At 37.1% G+C, this 27,893-nt stretch overlaps 2 protein-coding genes across 5 annotated transcripts in view; one reads left to right on the top strand and one right to left on the bottom strand.

Moving 5' to 3' along the window:
* Window positions 1-2,267, top strand: part of TRAPPC13 (trafficking protein particle complex subunit 13) — a 42,078-nt gene extending 39,811 nt beyond the window's left edge. For 2 of the 4 annotated variants that reach the window (XM_080804239.1, XM_080804238.1), the window contains one exon: window positions 48-1,520. In XM_080804239.1, coding sequence (XP_080660365.1) covers window positions 48-155 — 108 coding nt within the window. In that variant the 3' untranslated portion in view covers window positions 156-1,520. Of the gene's footprint in view, window positions 1-47 lie in introns of all 4 variants that reach the window. The other 2 variants (XM_080804237.1, XM_080804240.1) reach the window with 2 other exon arrangements.
* A 301-nt stretch (window positions 2,268-2,568) lies between these two features.
* Window positions 2,569-27,893, bottom strand: part of SGTB (small glutamine rich tetratricopeptide repeat co-chaperone beta) — a 43,974-nt gene continuing 18,649 nt past the window's right edge. Inside the window, exons 5-11 of the mRNA XM_080804241.1 lie at window positions 26,499-26,598; window positions 13,612-13,716; window positions 9,381-9,519; window positions 9,214-9,276; window positions 6,115-6,152; window positions 5,801-5,884; window positions 2,569-4,724 (exon numbers count right to left, since the gene is read on the bottom strand). Of these exons, the coding sequence (XP_080660367.1) occupies window positions 4,613-4,724; window positions 5,801-5,884; window positions 6,115-6,152; window positions 9,214-9,276; window positions 9,381-9,519; window positions 13,612-13,716; window positions 26,499-26,598 (641 nt within the window). The 3' untranslated portion in view covers window positions 2,569-4,612. The remainder of the gene's footprint in view (window positions 4,725-5,800; window positions 5,885-6,114; window positions 6,153-9,213; window positions 9,277-9,380; window positions 9,520-13,611; window positions 13,717-26,498; window positions 26,599-27,893) is intronic.

Raw genomic sequence — 27,893 nt, 5'->3', positions numbered from 1 at the left:
TAATTACCAATGTATGAAAATTCATGCCTGTATCTTTCTCTCAATAGAGTGTCTCCGGCTTAAGACTAACAGACACATTCTTAAAGAGAACATATGAATATGATGACATCGCACAGGTCTGTGTGGTATCTTCGGCCATTAAAGTGGAGAGCTGAAGATTTCCAGTGCTTTTCATTGAATTTCACAGAACTGTTTTTTTTGTCACCTTTGTGAAATGATCAAGTCTACAACAAAAATAAGTACCTATTATTTAAATTTCTTTCCTGACAAAGTTAAAATATTAAATATTTGTTTTGAAAAAAACATCTACTGATTTTATCTTGTGAGTTATATTCTGAATGGACATTTATACATTTTCTCCACTCAGCATATTCCATTTCTAGATAACCATTGGTCTTCGTTTTCCTGAAGCTCTCTATTTGAGGCTGTTTGTCCCTAACAACTATCTGGAATGGGGGGTTAGCAAACATTTTATGTAAAGGTCCAGATACTAAATATTTGTCTTCACAGGAGATGTGGCTGCTGTTGAAAAAACTCTGCTATTGTAGTGGGACAGCAGCCAGTAGGCAAAAAGAACAAGCAAGGTTTACAGAAACAGGCAACTGGCCAGATTGGGCCTAGGCCATAGTTTGCTGACCTTGATCTAAAAGATACAATTGTTTAGAACTTCAGATTATTATACTTCATTTAAAATTTTTCAATTAGCCCCAGCTTTTTTCCTAACTCTTCAGTCAGCAGAAAAAGCTTAAGACAACTAGAGTAGTCCTCATGTACCCTTATGTTGCTAACACAGTATGAATTCTCCTTAGTTTTCAGTTATTCTATTTGTATGTACCTATGTTTGTGGTTACATATAAACACACATCTAAACTTCAATTACTAATAGCAGATCAGAATGGGTTTAATTTCTTAGATTGTTGATTACTCTGTTAACTTTTAACCAAGAATCCTGATAATTTCCTAATTCTAAGCCAAAAAGTCCTGGGTTTTTTTCACATTGAAAAATAAGCCACTTATTTTCATAAGGCATATTTAAAGGATTTCCACCTTCTGCTATTCGATTTTGAACTCTAAATCATGTATTAATACTATAAAACTATCTCTGTATGTAATCACAGTGATTTGCTTATTCCAGGAACAAAACAGTAAGAAAGTTAAGATTATAAACAAGTTTGCAACATGAATATAAGAAGTTTCAGTATTTTGTAAGGAAACAGAAAGCTTATGCTGTTAAATAGAAACTTATTTTCATAAGTTGAAATTCAAGGATGTAAATATTATTGCTTAAATGTTAGAGTGCATTAAGTCAAATACAAAAATTGGTTTTTCTTAAATGCATGATTATTTATTGCCATGACAAATTATTTGGTCCAGAGTAAAGCTATATTCAGAATGAGATCTGCCCCTTAAATTGCACTAATAATGAACTATCTGTGCAAAATAAAGTGCAAGCAGTATAAAGCTGAAATCTTTCTTTCAGAATGAGTAAGATTGATTAAATGATAAGACTTTATATCCACTGCACTGTGTATTTTGAGTGTTTTATAAGCATCTTCTCATGACTGAAACTTCTGTTTCATTGTTCCAGATTTTAAAAGTAACATATAATGGTCAAAGTCTCTTTTTATGATAGACACTGTCCATTCTCTAACTAAAGGTTAGATAAGGTCATCTTGGGATCTGTCGAAACCATATTATAAAAATTAGCTAAACAGTTTGGTACATTAAATGAAAATGTCATTTGTATAAAAGGGACCTTTTAAGTTTTACATAGCATCATAACAGCTATAGCTATTACAATGAAGTGTGGTTAACAAAAGCCACTCATTCCTAAGTAGAATGTATGTAAAGATTTACTTTAATGTCCTCTTTTTCCGGATAAGCCAGGAAAGTATTTGGGGCATCCCTTATAATTTTAAGAGTAGCTAGCACAGTCCATCTGCACAAAACTTCCTTGAAATAATTAGTAGTGCAGTGATTCCAAAGTGATGAAGGTATTTGAAGAGCAAAAATGGCTTGAATAGAATGGAAATCCAGATCAGTGGACAGATACCTCAACTGAATTTGTTATAGGTGGTATATCAACCAAGAAACAAACTAGAAAGTTGAAATGGAAGGAATACACCAGTGCTTTGTAAAAAGAATGGCTTACCCCAATTATAGATATTAGCAAATCAAGACATTGTTTTAAAGTGTTTTATCTTATAATGCCTTTGTCTGATTTTGGTATCACAGTAAATAGCTAAATAAAATGAGTTGCAAAGTGTTACCTCTTCTTCTGTTTCTGAGAGAGTGTAGATTTGATAGTATTTCTCCTGTAAGTATTCAGTAGAATTTACCATTGAAATCATCTTGGCCTGTAACTTGCTTTTCTGGAGGATACCTGTTTCTTCCCTGAGCTTTGCTAATGTTTATCTTACAGTGAATTCATCTGTTTCATGTAAGTTGTTCAGTATATGGACCTAGAGTTGGTCACTCTATTTTCTGATTATCCCTTGAAAGTCTGAAAGGCTGAGTGATAACCCCTCTTTTACTTCTGGTACTGTTGATTTGTATTTTCTCTATTTTCCTAGTCAGTCATCTATAGGCTTACCAATTTTATTGATCTAAGAGCATTTTAACACACTCAAGATAGTTTTGCTAGAAACTTTCTCTTACCACTGGATAAGAGTAGCTAATTTTTGTTGTTGTTGGTTGCTGCTAAGCAAGCTGTATGCCCAACGTGGAGCCTGAACTCATGACCCCGAGATCAGGAGTCACATGCTCTACCTACTGAGCCAGCCAGGTGCCCCAGGAGTAGCTAATTTTTAATCATGGATCACCTTTCGACCTTTCACCTTTTTTTTTTCCCCAGAACAGTCCTAACTTTCATGTGAATAGTTAGTTCTTCATTCTGTTTAACACTTGAACACTAGGACCTGAATTTGTGAAAAATTAAGTTGGTTTAGATGGAATATAGGAGATTTAATTCAGAGGGTCTAAAATTTTAAGTACTGCTCTTCTCTGGGCAGAACTATGGATTTATATGGGTCATCTTTGTAACCTGAATGCAGGCATTCAGGTATTTGCTGGTCTGAGGCAACACCTCTAACCTACTTTTGTCTAAATTAGAGTCCTTGGACCTACATCACATCCACCTGGTATCCTATTTAAAATGGTGATTCCTAGGCCTTACTACAGGACCTATTAAATAAAAATTGAAAGTATGGCTCTGAAATTTCATTTTTAATGAATTCTTATAGTGAAATTACAGAACCATTATTCTAAACTCACAAGGGGAAAGAAAGGAAAAGTTGGTTTTTAAACTTCTAGATACCAGGTCTTCTGAGGAGAATAGTTATAGTAAGGCCCTCATCATCATGAGTATTACTGACTTAATTTTATATTACTTTTTCAGTTGTCTCTCACAACATTTGTGAAATTGTTATGTGTTCACCCAATTTTACCAATTCCATAATTAACAAAAGAAATTCCAGTTAGAATGGTCTTACCATAGCTGTAGTTAAAGCCATGCCATTAATACTTATGCCACATTTCTTAACTACTATGAATTCTGATTTCAGTGAAATATTTTAAGTCTATTAATGTTTACATTGTATCAAATTAAGATTAAGCATAAAAGCAACATGCCAAGCCAAATTACAGCAAAGGTTTACATGAACAAGCAATGTTAGTAATAGAAGTTTTTATAATCCATCAAATAATTAGTGAGTTTTTAAAAAATCAGTATTTATATGCACATAATTAAATGCCACTTAGAAAATCCTTGAGGGTCAAACCACTGGCTTATTTAAATGTAAATATATTTGAGAGTTTCCATGGTAAAGTCACCACTGGGGAAATTGTGCAAGTTAAATTGAACAGTTATACAAAGGACCTAAACAGTACCATTAAGGATTTCTAAATGTATTTTATTATGTACTTAGAGTAATTGGCCATGCTAATGTTATCAAGACCAAACTGCAGGCAAGATTAGTTTAAGAACTGTGCAGAAAACCTGAACATCCTACCTTCACTCACTGTACATTCACAGCATCTATTTTTCTTTTCAAAACAACCCTTGCACCAAATGCTGCTTTCCACTAGCTCTTAGTATTCCATGTTACCCTTCAGGACAAGCAGCATTAAAGATAGTACTGGCCCCTGTGATCTATATTTAGTCCTGACAGCACTATCAAAATGAAACCTAGACAACAAATTTCTTTTCTCCAGACATGCTATTCAGTGGCCAGGATATTTCTAAACCATCATGAGAAACCTTTCCTCTTAGTCATCTCCATCAAACTCAAAAGGGTTTGCTTGCGGGAATCTGGAGCTAGAGAGCTCACCAATAAACAGCCCTACTGTTCAATAAATATACTCTGCTATTAGGTCTAATATACAAATATGATGATGAAGATTTGAAAATGGAACCCTGTCCAGTACTATACGGGCACTCCACAGGGCTACTGATCATTTGTTTACAAAGGAGTCATGTTATGTTCAGTCTATTTATGACAAACCTATAATCTAGACAGATTGATTCTTTAGGTGTCTTTGTTTTGGCCACTATCTACAGCAAACACTTGAGAGCCATAATCATTTGTGCTCTGGGCCAGGGTCCCTGGTCAAGTCACGAATGTTCTTCAGTACTGCTGCTGAATGATCTGCTCCGGATGTGATTTCTAAGTTGCTCTATGAGTTCAGGATTCTGTTGCTGTATCTGCTGAGCAAACTGCTGTCCCCTGGAGTAAAGAAGCAAAGTGGTATGAATTAGGGAACTTGCAGTCATATCATACCCATGCAGACAGAACCGCAGAGGATGTGGGTATTACTCAAAGGGAACTTTTTCTATAAAAACCAATCTAAGACTCCTGATTTTAGTATCTTCCAGCTACCAATACCTCCATATAGCATTATTACAGTTCAGTGTTCTTGATAAGAAACAAAACAACCATGCTAAAAAGTGACTTCCTGAAATCAGGGTGAAATCCAGCCCCTCTAATGCTTAACCACAAATAACCAAAGGGCTGAGTAGTACATGCTTTCATTGCAGGTGCTCAAATATAATGCAAGGAATTTTTCTTCTCACCATATGATAGGTGTCACACCCATTTTGGTTACATATATGTTACTTAACATAATTGATTTTTACAAAGGCAAAGAACCTTAATACAAATTCCTGAGTATATAATCTTCAAGTGTTACATATCACTATAATCGTGCCACGTAAAGATCACTGTAAAAATGTAATCTTGTAAGCAGGGTTACATGGTTGTGATCACAAAAAGCAAACGGTTCTTGTGTCATCGTATAAAATTTCCAGGGGCAACGTGACACACAGATGCAAAAATCAATTCAAAAAGCAGAGTATCTTAAGCAATGTGGGTGGAAGTGAAGGTAGTGTGCTCAAGTAATGAGAAGTTCAAAGAGTTCCTCTGGTGATGACATGCATTGAAAAAGTTCAAATAAAATAGTCTCCTAAATTGTTGGGACATTAATATATGGAATACATCATTTTTTAAATATATGAGTATACCTAAATTAGTACATACTTTAAGCAGATATTTGACTTTCATCTACATCCTTGAGTAGCTATTCAAATCTGCTGGAAAACTTTTTCATGGGTACAGATCTTCTGAATTCCTGCCCTTCAGTCTGAAAATTCCAAGTTATGAACTTATTTAGATTGAGTAACAGTGAGGCCACTGATACTAATAGTCAAAAAAAAAATTTTTTTAAAGAAAGCCCTGGTCCCTTCACTTTAGAGACAAGCTATCAAACAATTTTTTTTTACTATTTCTATTTAAGTAACACTTACGCTTGGATGAGGCTAGACAGGTCAGTTAGTCCCCCAACTCCAGCAGCAGGTCCCCCAATAGCATTTGTCATCATTCCTGACATTCTAGAATAGGCAAGAGAACATCACTGGGATGAGCATATATTCATTAACAAGTAGGATACTGGCTAAGGAGAAATAAGTTAAATATACTCGCGCTATGTAGGAAGTCAGGCCAAATGTGAATGGCTCCAAGTTCTAATTGGCTGGCATTTATCTACCATTTACCACTTAACACTTTGGAACTGATGTGCTCAAATTGGGAACCTGGCAGCTGGGAGGGAAAATATACTTACAGCTGCTGAACTTGAGGATTCTGCATTAAACTTGCTGCCTGGAATTGAAAAATGGCATCTCCAATTAAAGGCAGTTAATATTTAAGGATCTTTAACCAAGATTAAAAAACAAAACAAAACGGGAATGAAAGCTAAACCATGTATGTTTTAACATTGTGAAGAGTTTTAGTGTACTTTTTTTTGAGAGAGAACACGCATGCATGAAGTGAAGGGGTGAGGGTAGAATCCCAAGCAGGCTCCATGCCTGACACAGGGCTCTGTCTCATGACCCTGAGATCATGACCAGAGCCAAAACCAACAGTTGGACGCTTAACCAACTGAGCCACCCAGGCGCCCCTAGTTTTAGTGTACTTTTAAACAAAATGAATGAATGTAAAAAAAGAAGTACTAGGAAAAAATGGCATTGAAAATACATTGTAAATGGGATGCCTGGGTGGCTCATCGGTTAAGTGTCTGCCTTCAGCTCAGGTCACTTGTAAAACTTTCTATTTTGAAAGCATATCAATTTTTGGTTTTTGGTTTTGTTTTGCCTATAAATGTTCATGTAACATTTAGTCTAAATCTTTTGTAGACAGTAATTTTGATTTACTGACCCTGTATGAGGTGTTGGAAAAAGCCATCACTTGCTTTCATTGCCATAAAGAGAACTGTCTGACTTACTTGCAAACCATTCATTAACTTTCCTCAAGTCTTGGTTGGGATTAGTGCCTCTACACCAACACACAAGTACTGCGGAAATTACACAGAAAAAGCAGGATTTATGTGCTATAAATAGAAAGCCTTTTGTTTCACAGCCCTTTCAATCTGATTCTGTAAAAGCAGTTCATCCTCTTCTAGATTCTAGGACCTAGAGGAAATACAGAGCAGATCCTAGGGCTTTTCTGATAGCTTTTAAGTAAACAGTCCTCTAGTTGCCTTTTTTTTTTTTTTTTTTTAATTTATTTGAGAAAGTGAGAGGATGAGTGGAGGGACAGAGGCAGAGGGAGAATCAGACTCTCCACTAAGCAGGGGAGTCTGATTCGATCCCAGGACCCCGGAATCATGACCTGAGCCGAAGGCCAATGCCCAACCAACTGAGCTACCCAGGTGCCCCCCTCTAGTCACTTTAAGTTAGAAAATGACCTCTGGTTCAGTACTGCACATCTTATTCACTGTAATAACCATATACATAACACTTCATTTACAGGCAAAGCGTTTCCCCTCCCCGGCCTGGGCCTACTTCACATGGGCCAGTCGCACCAGAAGACAGAGGCACAACTGCCTGCTCTTTTTCACCACAGTGCTTCTGTGCCTCTTCCGCCAGCAGGCTGCACAAGAGTCCTGGGAGTCAGGGGTATAGGAAAGTTGATGACTGGTACTATCTCAGTGGTTTTGCATTGGTGCTCTTTGGATGTACAGATTGTTTACAACTACTCGGGATCTCTCTTGGGGCTCTAAGGTCCTTCAGAAACGTCTCCCACCCACACCCCTCTGGGTATTTCTCCTCTATCCTCTGAGAAGAGTAACTTACTCTGGATAGACACTATGACTTTCCCTTTAGTCCCAGGTTCTTTGTAGTCCTCCTCTAGAGACTCTGTTACAGTCCTGTCACCTTCCAAGAGGTCTTTCCGGGCAGATCGCACTGGACTATCTTCTGAGCATGTGTGCTCATCTTGGTCCACAGAAAACACCCCTCCACTCCACTGCCATCAGTGCAGTTACTTGCTAAACCACACAGGCTTCTATAGCCACCAGGTCAGACACCAGCCTACTGAGGGCCATCTAGAAAGCTCTCTGAGTGGGCCAGAAAAGCCCTTTCTCTGTGGGCTTCAGAAGAGGGCAGGCCCCCTTCATTCCCTCACACGTGGAAAAAGGCTCTGTAACTCCAAAAGCTTTCTCCAAAAATCCTCTTACTGTCTATCAACCTCACTCTCTTCACAAGTCGCACAGTATGTTTTTAACTGCCGCCTTCTGTGACACTTTACTTTGGTACATAACATCTTGAAGGCTAAGACAAATCTGAAACTAAAAAAAAAAAAAATCGATTTTCACATCCTACTACAATAACATAACCTGGGGCCTGTAAATGGGTAACAGTGCTAAAAATGTCACAAAACCTATGAAGAGACCTATAATTGCTGGCATGTAGATAAGAAGACCAACTTAAATGTGATGGGCTCAATCCTGAGACATGAGAAGAGTTACTGAATTATGTGCAAGTCAGCCAAATAATTATCTCTCTGATAATTAAAAGCAAGTGGTGGCTTTCCCAACACCTCATTTAGAATGAGTGATTCAAAAATTACCTACTGTCTACAAAGATCTCAACTACCAATTGTAAATAGCTAATTGCTACAGACCTAATAATTGTTTAAAAGACTTCTTTATCTCACTGAGAGTGAGCCATCTGTGCATTTCAAATCAATGATCCCATGGATGCGTGACACATTTTTTTGTAAGAACCAAAGAGGAATTCAGGTGGTACTGCTGCCTTCCAAGGGCATGGCATGTGGTAGAACAAATGGTTCTCAACCAGAAATAATCACTCAAGGAGGTTTATATGCCTGGGTAACATCCCGAGCCACTAACCACAAACTGGACCAGAGCAGGTGTGTTTTTAAAAAGATCCATGAGTCATTTTGTTGTTTTGAAGGACAAAATACATACCTCTGAGGATTCTAATAAAAGTTCAAATAAACTCAGGATCGAAAGTAAGCAGACCATGAGAGGAGAGCTTAGGGTACCATGACAAACTACTCAGACTTCAATTATTAAAGATCTTCCTAGGGCCGCTTTCATGGAAAAGAGTTGTTTTTAACCTTTTGTAGATTTGCAGACCCCTTTGCCAACTGGATGAAAAATACAATTCTCCATAGAAAAATGCATACGTGCACATGCATACAAAATTTTTTATACATTTTCAGGGAATCTGTGGGCTTCCTAAAGTCTCTCCATGGCTTTTTCACAAAGAGATACAAAGGTTAAAAACCGGAGCCAGAACATTGTATCCCCACTCTACCACCATCACCACAAAAGCTCCGGTATTTATTTCTAAAAGTTTGGGAACCATAAAGCTCTATGGAAAACAGAGCCAAAGAGCAGAAAAGGAAATATACTCACCATACTAATGAAGGCTGGATTATTTATTAAGCTAGCCATGTCAAAGCTCAATCCAGTTCCTGTCTGTAAAACAATTATAGCTGAGAATTATTCCAACCACTATAATTTGACTATAACAAATTGAGAATGACAGAAAATATTTCCCTCATCTGCCATTAATAACTTACAGGACTAGATACCTCTCTTAACTTCTGTTCTGCTATTTTCAGATTTGACTTATAAGAATCATTCTCAGGGTCAAGATCTAATGCCTTTTGATAACTTGTAACAGCTTCTTCAAATTTATTTATGGCAGTGAGGGCCAATCTGAAAAGAAGAAAACATGAGAGTAGAAGATATATGATTTAAGAACATCAGGACATCACCAATAGTCAAACGTCTATCTTGGTATTCAATTTGCATCCAGACTACGCTTACTTGATTCACTGTACTAGGATTCAGGCAAATATCATGAAAATTCCTTCTAATTCCAAGATTCTGTAAGTCTGGACTCTCTCCTTTCTGCTTGCTGACAACTTTGGCCATCCTATAAGTCATGAATTTAATGCTAAGAAATGAAACTTACCTACCCTTCCGATTGTAAGCCTCATATGTGAAGTAATTGCCTTATGAATGATAAAGATCCGCAAAGATGTGAGTTGACTAACAACCTGTGGCCACTGTAACTCCACAATGCTAAAACCATCTTAAGGACTCTGAATGTCCCGCTTTCTTCCGTCTTCCTAACAAAGGCACTGAGCCACAATAAATATCAATTTGCCATTAAAAAAATAAAAAATAAAAATGGGCGATGGATTATCAGTGGGCTTGTAAAGAAGACATGTAAGCTGTGAAGTAGATAAAATTAGGATTTTTATCCCAGGCACAGATCAAAAGGTTCATTATTTTGTTATTCTCTACCTAGTTAGAATTTATCAGAAAATTACTTAAGAACTATACGATATTGGCATATACGGGTAGATAGTATTGAGGTTTGTTTATAGTATAGGCTTGTTTTTAACAAATTACTCCACTTCTTTCTTGGATGACTTACCGCCCAGATGTCTGATCAAGACAGAACACAGTGTCTAACCACAGAAAAATTCTCAGAACCTAATTCATTTTCTTCTCGTCAACAATGAAAGATCTTTGTTCAGAGTCCTCAATGGATCAACAATCAATAGGTATTTACTGAAACCCTACTTCATACCAGATACTATTTTATAGTTCACAATGAGAAAGATGAAAGTCCTTGAGTTTAAGAAAATTCCATCCTACCTGGAAAGATAAGTAATAAACACGCAAATAAAATCATAATATTAAGGAAAGGAGGAGTTGCTCCAAGACAGCCACAGTGAAAAGACCTGAGTGATGAGTAGAAAGCAGTTACATGAAAAATCAAAGGAAGAGCATTCTGAACAGAAGACATGGTAAACACAATGGCCCTGAGAGTGATGTGTTTGGTATACTTAAGGAACGAGACAAAAGCTGATAAGGAGAGAGCACAGAAAATAAAGTGTGGAGGGGCACCTGGGTGGCTCAGTGGGTTAAAGCCTCTGCCTTCAGCTCAGGTCATGATCCCAGGGTCCTGGGATCGAGCCCCGCATCGGGCTCTCTGCTCCGTGGGGAACCTGCTTCCTCCTCTCTCTCTGTCTGCCGCTCTGCCTACTTGTGATCTCTGTCTGTCAAATAAATAAATAAAATCTTTAAAAAAAAAAAAAAAAAAAAAAGAAAATAAAGTGTGGAAAGATGATGTCAGGGTATAATGAGATGCCAGATCATGTGAGACCATGGTTTGGAGTCTGGATTTTATTGTGGTTGCAGTGGAGTGACAGATCTGATTTATGCATTAGAACATTCACTCTGGGGGCACTGTGGTTAAACCTCTGACTCTTGATTTTGGCTCAGGTCATGATCTCAGGGTTGTGAGACCGGGCCCCATGTTAGGCTCTGTGCTGGGTGCAGAGCTTAAGATTCTCTCTCCCTCTGCCCCTTCTCCCTTCTCCTCTGCCTCTCTCTCCCTGTCTCTTAAAAAAAAAGAAGAAGAAAAGAAAAGAATAATCACTGACTTTTCTGAAGATGATCACCGTGGATATGGGCAGAATGGCAGCAGGGGGACCAGTTATGAAGCTACAGTAGTAACCTAGGTAAAAGACAGTAATTTGAACTAGGTTTAGAAACAAGATCACATTCACTGCTTGAATTCAAGATATATATGGAAACCAGAATTGACAGGACTTGCTGATAGATTAGTTGTGCCAGGCATAAGAATGAAGGATGACCCCTAGGCTTCTGACCTTTTGGTACTGGGAGGTGAATGATGGTACCTTTTACTGAGATGGGAAAGATTTAAGAAGGGAACAAAAGTTCTTTGGGGGGCATATTAAGCTTTTTTTTTTTCCTTTTTTTTAAATTAACATATAATGTATTATTTGCCCCAGGGGAAGCTTTAAATGCCTATCAAATATCAAACATGAAAAGCAGTTGAATATATGACTATGGAGTTCAGACATATAACTTAAGAGCTGCATCTTCATATACAGTTGAAACTCATTAACAACAGTAGTTATATTCTATAAAGAATATAACAATAAATTAGCAAATACTGAACAACTGCTCCTCGAGGGAATATAGGACTGTGTTCCTGTGAGCTTTTGATCACAACATTTTCATGAACAGATCAAAACATAATCTATAGTATGTGTTTCTTTTTAAAGAAACCTTATTTAATGTTATTAATTATATATATATAATATATATATATAAATTATATATTAATGATTCATTAGCCAACAGCCAACAGCACAACTCATTTCTGATCAAAAAAATTATGTTTTCTTCATAAGGCACACTGTAGCCTTCTTGTGATTAGAAACACTAGACAACACTTCAGCCTACATTTTGGGGGCCACTGTAAACAGGGAAATCAATCACAAAAGGCTTGCAAATGCAAAAAGAAAAAAAATACAGCCCTAGAAAGACTGAAAATGACACTCGTTTACAGCATGAAAGCTAAAACAAAAAGGCGGAGCACCATCTCACCAGACCTCTGCTGACAGGTGACTCAAATTTTTTACCCTTCTATGAATGACCACAAAAGCACAGTGATTACTGATTTGGGGATTATGAAAAAATTTCAGCATGTATGCAAATTCTTAAATACAGAATCCATGAATAATGAGTACTGACTGTAGATGGAATTTAAAAGCATGGGACAGGATGCAATCACAAGAGAGAACAGAAAAATGGCAGCATCAGAGGAGAGAGCCCTGAAATCACCCATTATTTAGAGGTGGTAGAGAAGGAAGAACCAGCAAGGGAGACTGGGAAAGAGCATCCAGTGAAGTAGAAGGAGAACCAGGAAGTGTGATGTCACAGAAGTGGAGAGAATAAAGTATTTCAAAAATAAGTTAATTGTGCCAGGGCATCTGGGTAACTCAGTTGGAAGAGCATGTGACATTGGGTAGTACAGAAATTACTTAAATAAATAAATAAGCTTTAAAAGAAAAAAATGTTAATCATGCCAAATACTAAAACATGGGGCAGGGTAAGGATACACATGTGAACACTGGCCCTGGCAAAATACAGTCAACTGGGGACTGTGAACAGGGCTGTTAGTAGAGTGACAGAGCTGAAGGCCCTATCAGAGTAAGTGAGAGCAAATGAGACCTGAGGGAGATGAGACAGCAAACACAGGTAGCCAAGGGAGCCATTCAGAGAAAGAAGAGCTGGGAAATGGCCTCGCTGGGAAAAGGGTAGTTCCAATCGGTGATTTCCTATGACCTTTCTGCATGGAGTCACTGTCACTTTTAGAGGTAGGAAATCTGGTGTTGCAGAAGATGAAGGAGAGGATTCCAAGCATAAAGTCCTGGAGAAGGTACAAAGGGACGAGATATAAGGCATGAGTGAAGGCAAGTCTGAGAAAAGACCCCTTCCATCTGAACAGGAACAAAAGGCAGTCTTTGAGGGTACAAAGGCAGGTGGATTGGTTCATTCAGAAGCAAGAAGAGGAGTAACTTTTCTTCTAAATGCATCTATTTTCTCAATTAAGTGCAAGGCAAGCATGAGCTGAGAGTAGCCATGGAGTGTGTGGTGGAAATCTGAAGAGAGAAGAGAAGGTGGGAAGAGCGTGGTAAGGTGAAAGTAGAAGGAAGTATAGTAGGATTGTCCATCAAAATACTGAGTGCTCGTTTGAGGTTTGTGGCCCTGAACATGAAGAAGTCTACCAAACATGGTTGTATGATTTTCCCCAACAATCAACCGTGCATCATACATACATTCATCATACATCCCAAGTCAAAGAAGTCGCAGTCATTTCCTCTCTCAATGGTATATTGATCTTCCTTGCAGTATTTAAGCAGGAAACTGAAAAACAAACCATTAAGACCAGCAAGTCTGATACTCCCTGGTACCACTTACCCCATTCTCCCATAGGCCTTGCTGTATTTTGAATCAATTGCTATTGCTTTCTCACAGTCCTTTATTGCATCCGTGTAGTGACCTAATTTACTCTGAGCAGCAGCCCTAAGAGAAAGAGAAGAGATTTTTATTAGAAGCAGACCACAAGACACTAGAGATTGTTAAGTACTATAAAACTACATTTTCTTTGTCCCAATTTGTATATCACTGCTAGTAAGTATCTAAATCAAACTAAGATAACTCTATAATCAAACAAAAAGATAATTCAAAAGTAAAATACAGAGAAAATATGCAGACTGCCTTTCACTGTTTTGCTAGAGAGAAGACAAATAAGCGAATCACACAAGCAGTCTACCTACTTACTGCTTTTCTGATTTGCCCAAACCAAAAAATGAAAGCTCCAGGACATGTGGGATTACTAGGAAAGCATGCAGAAATGATGGCTACCCAGTGTTATGCTCTTAAATGATCACTTTACCAGTAGGGTTAAGATCATTGTTGGGCAAGTCTAAGATGAAACTTTAACCTACCTGTGTACCTAAATCTGGCTGCAAATGAAGGATGGCAATGCATTCCATCCACTTATCACAGAATCTCAGAGCAATTAAGGACTACTGAATCTTTTCCAGTTACCTCTAATAGAACTCTCCTGGAATAACTTGATCCCAGGGGCTGATGGTATAATGAAGCTACTTCCTATTCCATCACACAATCCTGATAGTAGATTAAGCCCTCTGCTTCCCTGCTGTCATGCTCACTTCAACCCTCAGGGCCGTACTAAACAAGCAGAATGATTATCCTAGATGCAAGCTCTTCAAACTAAAACATTCCACCATGTCTCCTGCCCTCCATCCCACTCCCACTACTGCCCCATTCACTATTCTGCAGACTAAATATTTCTACTTATTCACTCAACTAATATATCTATTGAGGTCTAGCTAATGCACAGATGCTTTTCTAGGCATAATGGAGAGAGCAGTAATCAAAATAATATTCCTGGCCTCAATAGTGCTTAGGTTCCTGGGAGGGGTCGGGGGGGGCAGGGGGGTAATGGCAGGCTATGAGGAAAAGGTGGTGGTCAGGGGCGCCTGGGTGGCTCAGTGGGTTAAAGCCTCTGCCTTCGGCTCGGGTCATGATCCCAGGGTCCTGGGATCGAGCCCCACATCGGGCTCTCTGCTCTGCAGAGAGTCTGCTTTCTCCTCCCTGCCTGCTTGTGATCTCTGTCTGTTAAATAAATAAAATTAAAAAAAAAAAAAAGGTGGTGGTCAGTCCAGTTTCTCTCAATTTTTCTTCATATAGGATGACTGAGACTCTCTTTTCAAATTGAGATTATAAAATTAAAAAAAAAAAAAACAACATACACTCTCCTTTCTTTCAGTGAAAAAAAAATTTAAGTGTTAAGTCCAGAATTCAACAAACCTGATTTGGTAGTTATATGAAAAAGAGTAATGAGTTTATTTGACTGAACATTCAACACAAACTAACCAGCATGAGAAGGATGGACGTTAAAAATGACCATTAAGGGATGCCTGGGTGGCTCAGTGGGTTAAGCCTCTGCCTTCAGCTCGGGTCATGTATCAGGGTCCTGGGATCGAGCCCCACATCGGGCTCTCTGCTCAGCGGGGAGCCTGCTTCCCCCTCTCTCTCTGCCTGCCTCTCTGCCTGCCTCTCCGCCTACTTGTGATCTCTGTCAAATGAATAAATAAAATCTTTTTAAAAAAATGACCATTAGGGGCGCGTGGGTGGCTCAGTGGGTTAAAGCTTCTGCCTTCCGCTCAGGTCGTGATCCCAGGGTCCTGGAATCGAGCCCCGCATCGGGCTCTCTGCTCCGTGGAGAGCCTGCTTTCTCCTCTCTCTCTGCCTGCCTCTCTGCCTACTTGTGATCTCTCTGTCTGTCAAATAAATAAATAAAATCTTAAAAAAAAAAAAGACCATTAAAAGAAGGCATATAGAATGTATCACTTCCAGGGGCGCCTGGGTGGCTCAGTGGGTTAAGGCCGCTGCCTTCGGCTCGGGTCATGATCCCGGCGTCCTGGGATCGAGCCCCGCATCGGGCTCTCTGCTCAGCAGGGAGCCTGCTTCCTCCCTTCTCTCTCTGCCTGCCTCTCTGCCTACTTGTGATCTGTCTGTCAAATAAATAAATAAATAAATAAATAATGTATCACTTCCAAATAATTAGAAAGAAAAAATGAAGTAAAAATAACTCAATCAATACCATAGAAGGCAAAAAAAAAAGAGCAGGGAAGGCAGAGGGAGCCAAAGAATATCATTGCAGAAAAACAATTCAAACATAAAAGCACCTACAAAGTAACCTAGATAAAAATCAGTTTCTCAAATTGTATACATTTCACCAGAATATAATCACACACAGGTTAAAGAAAGGGATAGAAAAAGAAAATCAGGCTAATTGAAAACCAAGCAAAAATAGCTGATGTAGGAACACAAATATCAGATACGAAGCAAAAAGCGTAGTTGAGGACAGAGTCATTATTACTGACCATCCTGTTTGTTTAATTTTATGGAAAATATTTACATGGTTCAGAAATCAAACTTACATGAAAATTCTCACTCTCATAGAGGATGGGTGGGCATGGGATAGATGGGATAAAAATGGGAATAAGACTTCAAAAAGGATAAAAAAGCAAACCTTGAAACTGAGTCAAACAAAAATGACGCTAACTATAGATCAAAAAGAAATCAAGTAACTCAAGTAGTATTCTGAGTATATATCTTAAATCAGATGGACTCTAAGGAGAAAAGAAACTGTGAAGTTTACTTAGTAGGCTTGCTAGAGGTATAATATTAGTATCATACTATCAACTGAAGAATATTGAAGGGTAGACCTAATGAGTAAATATACTGGTGCTGTTTGAAAGCAGGATTTTCACTGTGAAAGAAAAGAAATCCACATAAAATCGGGAAAGGTCGGGGAGATTTCTGTGACAATGGGATGCAAATTGAATGTATCTGTATAAACCAAAGATTCTTCAAAAGTTACATTTCCTAGCTCTGTTCACTGAAGAAGCAATAACACTTCAGTAGCAATGATCATGTCTTGTAACCAAATCTTGGTTTCTAAATACTATTTTCCACTAACAGGAATAGGGGCTACTTGTAGAAAAAGCTGAGCTCAGGTCCAGGGCAAAGAATGTACAAGGCAAATGTGGAATACCTTGCTGTCTGAGGAAGCAAGAAAATGTTCAAAACAAAGTTATATAAAAGGACACCATAGCCAGTTTAAAGGGGCTCTCACTAGCCAAATATGGGATAAATTTAAGTGCCAAAAATAAAATTATGGCAATTATAACATATTTAATAGCAATTTTAAAAATTCATTAGTCCATAATGATACTCAAAAAAGTTGGGGTAGACGGAAGGAGGAGGAAAGTGGAAAAGAGAGGAGTAGAAAGAAAACTCTTCTTTACAGAAATATGTGAGAAAATACATGTAAAAGAAATGATAAAATCAGATAATCACCACTTTGTAATCATCAGTGTTTTAATGATTCAAAGAAAGATCATAAACAGATGGTAAAACATTGAGTAAAAGATTGCTGGGGAATGGGATATTTACATGATCTGACCCTACAGATAAGGTTTAATTATAATTATGAAAGGAATAATAGATATGATGGTCACCACCCTAAGATATTAAACTTAGAATCATCACTAATGGACAGTTTGAAATTATGTGCCTCCTGCTATAACATAATAAATGGCACATGAAATTATTTATGTGGGCTTCATACCACACTTTAACCTAAAATTATAATGAGGAAACAATCACACAAAGCCAGATTATGGCACATGCTATAAAATCACTGGTCTGAACTCTTCAAAAATGTCTATGTCATAAAAAAATAAAAACAAAGAACCAGTAATATATTTTAGATTAAGAGACAAAAGTAACATCTGAAAATGCAATACACAAACACTGATTGGCTTCTGGATCAAAGACAGAGTTATTGAAGGTATTCTAGGGACAAATGAAGAAATGTCAATATTAACACTAATTTTCCTACAGGTGAATGGCATGATAATTATGCAGAATATATTCTCATTCTTAGGAGATAAAACTGAAGGATTTAGGACCAGCAAGAAAACTTAATACACATACTCACACACCCCCACAGAGTCAGACAGAAAGAGAGAAAGAAAGAGTAAACATGGCAAATGTTAGCTATTTTGGACTCTATAATAAGCATATAAAGATGTTCATGTATTACTCTTTCAGTAAGTTGAAATGCATTTTAAATAGCTTTAAATTTATTTTCCTAAATATATATTATATAATAAACTTACTGTATTATTTATAATACATATCTATGTATATATTTACAAAACATGCTGACATACAACTGTTTCAGTATTAGAAGTCTTTCAAGTGGAGGCAATTCTCCCTTCTAAAATTCACTTTATCAATTCAACTCAAACTTTTGTTGAAAACTATAATATGCTAAACCCTGAAATCTAAGCCAAAGACACATAGATAAAGAGGCTATATCTCTGCCCTCCAATCTTTCACTTATAGAGAAAAACACATGTAAATAAATAATAGTATGATAAGTGCAACAGTGGAATCAAAAGAAGTATCAACAAAGCAACAAAGGGAGAGGCAACATGAGAAAAGTATAGTTAACCCTGCAGGAGCTAATAGAACTTTCTGTGATAAGTAAATTCTTTTTTTGTGCTATCCAATACAGTAGCCCCTTGTCCACATGTGGCTAAACAGTCTTGTAATATGCTAGTGCAACTGAGGGATGGAATTTTTTATTTTATTAAGTTTAACTTACGTTTGACCAGCCACATGTGGCTAGGACCTACCCTCTGGACAGCACCATTCCATAGGACATAGTGGAGAAGTGTGCAGAGCATGGACAGGAGATTGGGAAGGAAAAAAATTTAGAAAATCTTTCCAAAAGCAACACTAGCAGGGTCTTGAAGGATGGCTGGCAGCTGACCAGTTAAATAAGGTAGGAAGCATTCTAGGCAGCACACATAAAAGCATGGAGAGACATCTCAACATGTCAGCATGTCAGCAAATTTCACATTCCATGTGCATAGAGTAGAAAGAAGAATGGAGTAGGAAGAACAGTGAAAATAATGAAATTTTAAAAAGTAAAATGATGGGATGCCTGGGTTGCTCAGTCAATTAAGCATTTGTCTTTGGCTCAGGTCATGATCCCAGGATCCTGCGATCGCACCACACATCAGGATTCCTGCTCAGCAAGGAGCCTGCTTTTCCCCATCCTTCTACCCTTCCCCCACTCATGTCTTCTCTCTCTCTCTCTCAAATAAATAATCTATTTTTAAAAATGAATGGCTAACAAAAGCAGCCAAATATTTTTAAATGCATAGATTATAAAAGATCTTATGCATCATGCTGAGGAGTTTAAATATGATCATATAGGTATTTGGGTCTAGCAAGAAGAAAGCAAAAATTAGATGATTAATTTCACATTTTAGAAAGACCCTTTTGTCAGAAGACTGGAGTGGGGAGTGCAAGTGGACAGTGGAAACCAAACCAAGTTACTGTAGCACTACTTTAGCAAAACTTAAGAACCTGGACTAAAGGAGTAGTGATAGAAATGGAGGAGGGAACAAATGAGCTGTTGGGAGATATACAGGAAAGGTAAACTGAGCAGAAGACACCCTGACTCTCACTTCAGATACTGATAAAAAGAAAAGGAATAAGGCAGGGAGAATCAGACCCAGAAAGAGGGGGCAGAAGGGAAGAGGATGACTATGTTTCAATCTTGATAGTTTTAGCTTCTTTTTTTTTTTAAAGATTTTATTTATATATATATTTATTTATTTATTTGAGAGAGAGAGAGAGAGAGAGAGAGCATGCACAAGCAGGGGGAGCAGCAGGGAAAGGGAGAAGCAGGCTCCCCGCTGAGCAGGGAGCCCGATGCGGGGCTGGATCCCAGGACCCTGGGATCATGACCTGAGCCCACCTAAGACACTTAGCTGACTGAGCCACCCAGGCACCCAATAGCTTTAGCTTTAGATCACAAACTGCAAGCTAGGATCTTTCAAAATAGAACAGGCACCTGAACTTCTAAGGCCAAGAAAGGGAAGAGAATTTGGACTATATTAAAATCTTCTGTGAGATGAAGCCAAACACGTCAGTGTCTGAACTGAATGTCAATGTGGCCTTTTTCTCTGCACCTGCTGTCTGGTTATCAGGGCATAACTAATGAAATTCCAATAGAACAATACAGTCAGAGTCACCATGTTTTCTGATACCCTCGCCTTCTTTACCCTGTTAGAACAAGAGCATGAATATAACCTGTGTTTTATTTTTATAGAAGACAAGGCAGAAAGAAAAATCACGGATAACTTACATCTCCCATACCATAGGTCATGCATAAGTAAGTTACAGCAAAAACCTATTTCTATAACGGGAATTACACTGTTTCTGAAAGAAATAAATATTGAAAGCCTGGAACTGTGCTAGGTGCTTTATATATATTATCACTCCTCACAATTACCCTATGACCTGGTTAGTATTATCTCTATTTTACAGGTGAAGAAACTGAAGCTCGAAAGGTTAAGCGGCGGCCCAAGATCACGGAGCTAATACACAGCTGACCTGAGATTCAACTTCAAATTCCACGAACCAAGTTCAAATCCAAGTGAGCCTAACAACTACATGCTGCTTTTGGAGGTGGAGGAAAACAAAGGGAAAAACAGTGTGGTCTCTGTTTCAGTCTTTCTCAGAGCTCACATTGTTACTAGCATCCCTAATCATGCCTTTTAAACCATGTTCTCCAACTTAAATACCTTCCCCCATCCTCCATCTAAGTTCTACCTGTCCATCAAATCTAGATCCATCTCCAATTCCCCATCACCTGAGAGGCCTCTGGACAAATTCTCTCCATCATGCTCTGACTCTCTCCTATACAGCTTTAATTCCATTTATTGTCTCAGTCATTCAACCATCTATCCACTCCAGAAATAGGAGAAGGTTACGGGTAAAGTAACGTACTCAGCAATGAGGTTGTACAAAAGAAGTAAGAGTACTGTTTAGGGATAAAAGGCACAGAAAGTTAGCTAGCTTAAAATAAAATATCATTTCATATTATAAAGTACTTGGAAATGTTTTAGACCTGTACTCAATCATTTGTTGTTTTATGTATACAAGTGTTAAAGTGAGTGTCGTCACTTCAATATCACTGGAAATTTCTTACAGTTCTTCTATAGTCCTCCATGCATCCAACAAAAATTGGCTGAAGTCCTATGAGGAACTGTGCTAGGTACTATAAGAGATACAAAAATATACAAGCTTCAATCTCTGCCTTTCTCCTGAAGAAATAAAACAAGTGTGAAAATAAAATAAGGCACAACATATGATAAAGTGACATAAATGTTAAATGTTAAATATCATGATCATCATAACATTTATGATTTAACATAAATGTTAAATATCATGAGTGCTGGGAGTAGAGAAAAAAAGTAATAATGAATAATGGGTTTTCAAGAAGGGACTCAGGTTTTCCTGGTACCTAAGCTGAACCTAAAGCATCTTTAGGATCCTAAAAGCTAAAACAGAAGATAAACTAGACGAGAAATGCTCATGGTTAAGAAATATGCCAAGTGATTATTTTCTAACATATAAGAAAGTCACTTCTATAAAAAGAAAACTACAGTTCATGCTAGCAAATTTAATATATGAACCATATTTTGATTAGGAATAAAACTGAAAATGAATATTGAAAGAAATACTTAGATCTACTATTCCGGGCTTCTAATTCTTGGCAGCCAGCTGGCTAAGAAAAATGCAAGGGGTAGTTGGCAAAACTACTGAGATATCTACAACTTTACTAGGGTCTAAAATTTTTTTTAACCTTTTGTCAATATTTGTATTAAATATACAAATAAAGTTTTCTAATTATTTAATACTAAATTGCTTGCTCTATTACTGAACTCCTCAGGAAAAAAAGATACTATTTAAATAAAAAAGATGAGCATGATTATTGATTTCAACTTAACGACAGCTAAATGAAAACAAGCACAAGAATCTCTTTTAATTCTGTACTAGTAAACATAAGACTATTCATGAACCCTAATCTCATTTGAAGTAAATGATTTATTTAGGCTCCAATTTACCATATTCATAGTTAAAAGTGAATGGCTTACTATGGTCTATAAACAAGCAATTTTCTGATAACATCTATATTTGTTCATAACATTTAGTGATACTATTAAATTTTTTTTCAAATATTTCATGTTAAATTAAAAATTTTCATGTTAAATTAAAACATATATCTCTGTCATCTGATGACAGAGAATAAAACACACAGCTTGCAGAGTTCATTTTGCACAAACTATATGGATTTTTAATTTTTCTGGGCTAGATTATTAGGACACATTAATAAAGGGATTTTTTGGTAAAGGAAATGTAGATTTCTAGTATGGACAACTAACTTCCTTTTGGATACATAAGGATCTTCCACAAATAATAACTATAAATTCTGGACAAAATACAAAACAAACAAAAAACCAAAAGCCAGCTGACCATAAATAGGAAAACGTCTCGGTGAACTGTGTACATGCCAACAGTAGAGGATGCCTGAGCAATTAAAAACAAGAACCACTGAGGCAAGCAACAACACAGTGAATCTCAAAACCATCAACCTAAGCAAAAACAGTCACACACCTAAAAGTATATATGGTACAATTCCTTTTATGTGGAACTCTCAAAGAAACAAATCTAATCTCTAGTAGGTAAATAAAACAAAACAGAACAGTGGCTGCCTCTGGTGCTTTAGGCAACTGACTCTGAAGGGGCATGCATAATTTTCAGTAGCTTGATAGGGGGTTTTGTGTTACACAACTGTATGCATTTGTCAAAACTCAGGCAAAGTGCAGTTAAGATTTGTGTACGTTATGACTTGTATATTTTACCTCAAAGGAAAAAAATGCAAAATATAGAACTCTATTAATGACATGCATGATAAAGTATTTAGGGGGACAGTGTACTGATGGGTGCAATTTATCTTGAAATGCATCAAAAATAAGACAGACTAATGAACAGAGGGGGTACAAATAGGTGAATAAACATGTGACACAGCAAATGTAGTAAAATATTAAAGGCAAAATCTTGGTATGGCTGGATATAAAAGTATTTACTGTAAATTTCTTTCAAGTTCAAAGTCTTTCATAAAAATTTAAGAGGACCTTCCCCCTACCCAAAAAAAGAAGATAAATGACATAGATTCATTCAGAGCAACTCCTGTCTAACATCATTTCCTTTCTTATTTTAACAGGCCTACTACCAGACTAGTAAATCAGAAAAAGACAACTGACAACATATTTGGATCCCAATAAATTTGGGTCTTTCTTCATATTCTGATCAAAGCAAAAAAACTCAGATTGCATAAACAATAATGATAATATTAAATATAACAGAATTAATGATATAATAAATAATATTTAGTTAATATAGTATATAATTAATGATATATAATTATACAATTATATAGTATTATTATACAATAATAATATTGTTGTGTAAAACACTCTTTACTAGACAGCTTCCTAGTACTTCATATGTATTAACTATTTAATCTCTACAAAAGTACTATGGGGTAGATACTATTATCCATATTTTGCTAATGGGGAAACTAAGGCATGCATATGTTAGGTAATTTGCTCAAGGTCACATACTTAGTAAGTGTCAGAGCCAGAAATCAGAATTCAAAAGAGTCTGGGTCAGAACCCCTGCTCTTAACCACTTCCCTGTGACTTCTCTCTTAGTTGACTTTGTAACTGACATAATATAATATCTGGCATTCTTAAGTTTATGGATGACATGAAACTAAGAGCAAAAGCAAATGTGTTACTTCACAAATTATCCAAAAAGACTAAGGGTCATACACATAAGAGTCTATAACAAGATAAAAGTCCATAGGGATAAAATAAAAGATTCTGCATTTGAGTACAGAAAACCAACTATACCTCCAGTGACAGCAATGGTACACAGCAGGTGTTTGGCAAGAATTTGTCAAATGAAAATACGATTGAATGACAAAATAAAGAGAATGTGTGAAACAGAGACACTTTAATAAGCCAAAAGCAAAATATGAATTTAATAAATAATGCTACAAAATGCAAATATATAACTATGTTATCTAGAAGTAGGTTAAATGAGAGCCCTACGAGACTGTTGTGGTTAGGCAAATTCCAGAAATTCCATGTAAATTCCTGGAAACTACACATACAGGTAAACTGGAACAAATTTAGAGCAAAAGTGCAGAACATAAAACTATATTATCTGAGGTGTAACTGAAGAAGCTGCGAACATATAATGTGGAGAAAAGAACTCAAGTGAACAGGATAACAAACTTCAAAGTGTAAGGTATTATTATGAAAAAGAAGGATCATTCTGTAATTGCCCTCAAGAATAAAAATAAGAACTGTCAACTGAGATTAGCTACAGGGGTTTTGGGAAAACAAATTCAGTGTCAAAACAAGGAAGATTTTTTAAAGAAAAGGCGGGGGAGAGGGTAGCTGGGTCATGGACATTGGGGAGGGTATGTGCAGATGGTGAGAGCTGTGAATTGTCTAAGACTGATGATTCACAGACCTGTACCAAGGGGTACAAGTAATACATTATATATTAATACAAAATAATTTTTAAAAAAAGAAAAGAAAAGGCGAGGGAGAAGGGATGACCTCACAAGGGTATGAATAACCTAAACACGATATGGTAACTCAATGAAAGATAATCTCTCCCAAATCTAAGAACTTACTATATAATATAAGGCAATTTTTATATTCTGTCATGAAAAGTTCCAGATAACATTCACCAAACACACTTGAAATGAGAAAATTTAAATGTGAAGGGAAAGGGCCACCTGGGTGGCTCAGTCATTGGGCGTCTGCCTTCAGGTCTGGTGATGGTCCCAGGGTCCTGGGATAGAGCCCTACATCGGGCTCCCTGCTCAGCGGGAAGCCTGCTTCTCCCTCTCCCACTCCCTCTGCTTGTGTTCCCTCTCTCACTGTCTCTCCCTCTCCCTCTCTCTCTCTCTCTCTGTCAAATAAATAAATAAATAAATAAATAAATAAAATCTTTTAAATAAATAAATAAATGTGAAGGAAAAATAAGAAAAGTTATTTGTCAAGTCCACAAATGGGGAGAGCTTTAAGATTAAAAGCATCAGAAGAATATTCAAAAGAAAGGAAAAACAAACTTGCCTACACCAATACTTAAAAGTTTTACATATAAAAACATTAAAAGGCAAACAATAAGCTGTGCAATTAGGACAAATGGATTATATCTTTAATATACAGCTACGCCATAAAGGACAGCAGCCACAAGCTACATGTGGCTGTTGCAATTCAATTAATTTAAATTGCTCTTCAATCGATTAAACACTAAAAATTTACTTTCTCAATTGCACTAGCTACACTGTAAGTGGTCAAAAGCCATTCTGGCTAGTGGTTACTGTATTGAAGAAGGCAGAAACAGAACATTTCTATCACTGCAGAAGTACTACTGGAACTTTAACATATAAAACAGATTAATTTAGCTCAGGGAATTCACTACATAGTTAATAGAAGAGCTGAGATGCCAATAGGCATCATTGTGCAGCAACCCAGAGATGAGGAACAACAGGAAGCCATTACCATCCCTAAGACAGAGGACAAAGTGCAGAGTCCAAAACCCAACATCACCTGGCAAAAGCTGGACCCATAGCAGGTGTGTTGGGTGGGGTCTAGAGATAAGAAGGGGAAGCAGCCCGTGCTGGATAAACACCCTGTTGTAAAAAGAGGGAAAGGAATACCCCAACTTCTCTCCACCTCTGCCCTCCAATCTCCTGCCAGTATCTTCTGTGGCTGAACCCAGACAATACCCAGGTGACAAAGGAGCCTGGGAAATGCAACCTATAAAGGCCAGACCCTCTGTCAAAAAGGGCAGAAAAGGGAAAAAAGAACTATGAGTTCAAACAGGCTAAAGCCTGGCACAGGTACAAAGAGAATTTAAAGAAAAAAACCCACAAACGCCCAACATCTGAAAAATGTCCAACCTCACCAGTAAGTAAATATAAATTAGAACAATTACTATTAAAATAAAAGTAATATTAAAAAAATAAAATAAAATAAAATAAAAGTAATATTAAATAAACAATAATAAATGATAACTCAGGTACTTAGTGCTGAAAAGGATATGGCAAAAACAGATACACTCATACACTCCTAGGGAAGGAAATCAGTTCGCAAAATTTTTCAAAGAAATTTGAACAAATTTGCAAATAGCATCAACAATATTTTTTTAACCAGTTCCTGTTAAACCAAATGAAAGCAGGTCCAAGGATAAAATCCAAAGTCCAGAAAATCTAAATTTCAGAAAATAATTTGAGCAATAAAGTTGTTCACTACAGCTTCATCACATTGAAAAAAAAATGAACCACCTCAAAGTTGTCCGGTAGGTCAGCAGTCATGTAAAATTAAGGTACATTAAAAATAATAATAATAAAATAAAATAAATTAAGGTACACTTATCCATTTAAAAAAAAATAATGAGTGCTTTTTGCCAGCCACAATGATAGGTGCTGGAAATATGAAAAAAATGAAGAGGTAAAAATAGACTGATTTATATCCATTTATGAAGAGTTTCAACAAATTAAGGCCATGTTTATGACATGGCTACTGAATACCAATGAATCGGAAATTGATTATACTCACATTAAACCAAATATGCCAAGAGGTGAGTAACGGTGATTAGCTCTAAGCGGTAATTTTATGAGGTTTTATTTTTCCTTCTTTATACATTTCTGAACTTTCAAAATTTTCAAAATGAACTTTACAGTTCTCCTTCAGAGCTATTAATGTAAATGACAGTTTAAGAACTTCAAGCCTGCCACAATAGTGCTAGTTTACCTGTTGCAATAATAAACCGCATTATTTGGATCCAGGTCTATTGCCTGTGTGTAACAATCCACGGCGGCAGCATAATTTTCCTCTTTCATGTGGTTATTGCCTGAAATAATCAATATGTACAGTAACTACAATATACACAAAAAATAGAAAGTCTGAAAGATAAATCTGAATCACAGAAACTACAAGAATATGAAGGTCAACAAGATGATTTTTCTTTTTTTTATTTTTTAAGTAAACTCTACCCACGATGTGGGACTTGAAAACTCAGGCTCCCAAGATCAAGAGCCACATGTTTGGGGCACCTGGGTGACTCAGTGCGTTAAGCCTCTGCCTTCAGCCCAAGTCATGATCTCAGGTTCCTGGGATTGAGCCCCGCATCTCTGCTTACCGGGGAGCCTGCTTCCCATTCTCTCTCTGCCTGCCTCTCTGCCTACTTGTGATCTCTCTCTCTCCCCCAATCAAATAAATAAATAAAATCTTAAAAAAAAAAAAAAGAGCCGTATGTTCTACCAACTGAGCCAAGAGACGCCCCCTCAACATGTTTTTTCAATGGCATTAAGAGGTAAAAGTTATATTGTACTATACAGTTCACACTCCTCATTCATCAGTGTGTTTGAATGATTGTTAACAATGCAAAGTCGTAAAACAATTAATGTTTGCATACCTTATGAAATCTAGGCTTCAGTGAGTTAATGCAATAATTATGAATATCTAGGTGACATCTAATCTCTTCTTACCTTCCTTATCTTCATCTGTCTCTTCTCTTTAGAGCTGCCCACCCCATTCCAGATACAACACCCTTCTCAATCATCATCTCAATCTGGATCCCTCTTCCAGTCCTCCCTGTCAAAACACACACCTGCTAAACAGTCAAGCCCTCAGAACTCTGCTGTGTGGGTAAACTGGTAAAATTAATCATGTTAATATGTTATTGGCAGATAATATTTTTATGCACTACCCCTTCCAGAGATAGATTTTTAAAAGGGGATAGGTGGACATGAATTTCTACAAAGAATTTCAAGTACCAGGGCTACCCCATAGGGTACTAGTTTTCAAGAAGGGCCTCTGCAGATATATATGGAAATAATTTAGCTGGAGTAACAACTAGCCAGTAAAATAAGGGATTTCCTGTGGCTATCTTCTGTATTCCCTGAAATGGAATGTGTCCTGCTCACTGATTAATAACCACTGTTCAAAATCTAAATTTTAAAACACTGGTTAAGAGGAAAGATTTACATCACAAAGGTCTGTATTATTCCTTCCAAATTCCAATAAACCAGAAGTTCTCCTATTAGCTTGGTCTTTTAACAGATCATTAGCTACTTCATAGGAGGAGGACAGTACAACTTTACAAGGAACAGGAACAGGAAGATTAAAGGAAACACAGGTAGACAA

The sequence above is a fragment of the Martes martes genome, assembly GCF_963455335.1.
Source record: "Martes martes genome assembly, chromosome: 5".
Taxonomy (NCBI): domain Eukaryota; kingdom Metazoa; phylum Chordata; class Mammalia; order Carnivora; family Mustelidae; genus Martes; species Martes martes.
This window is presented reverse-complemented; position numbering and strand designations above follow the sequence as displayed.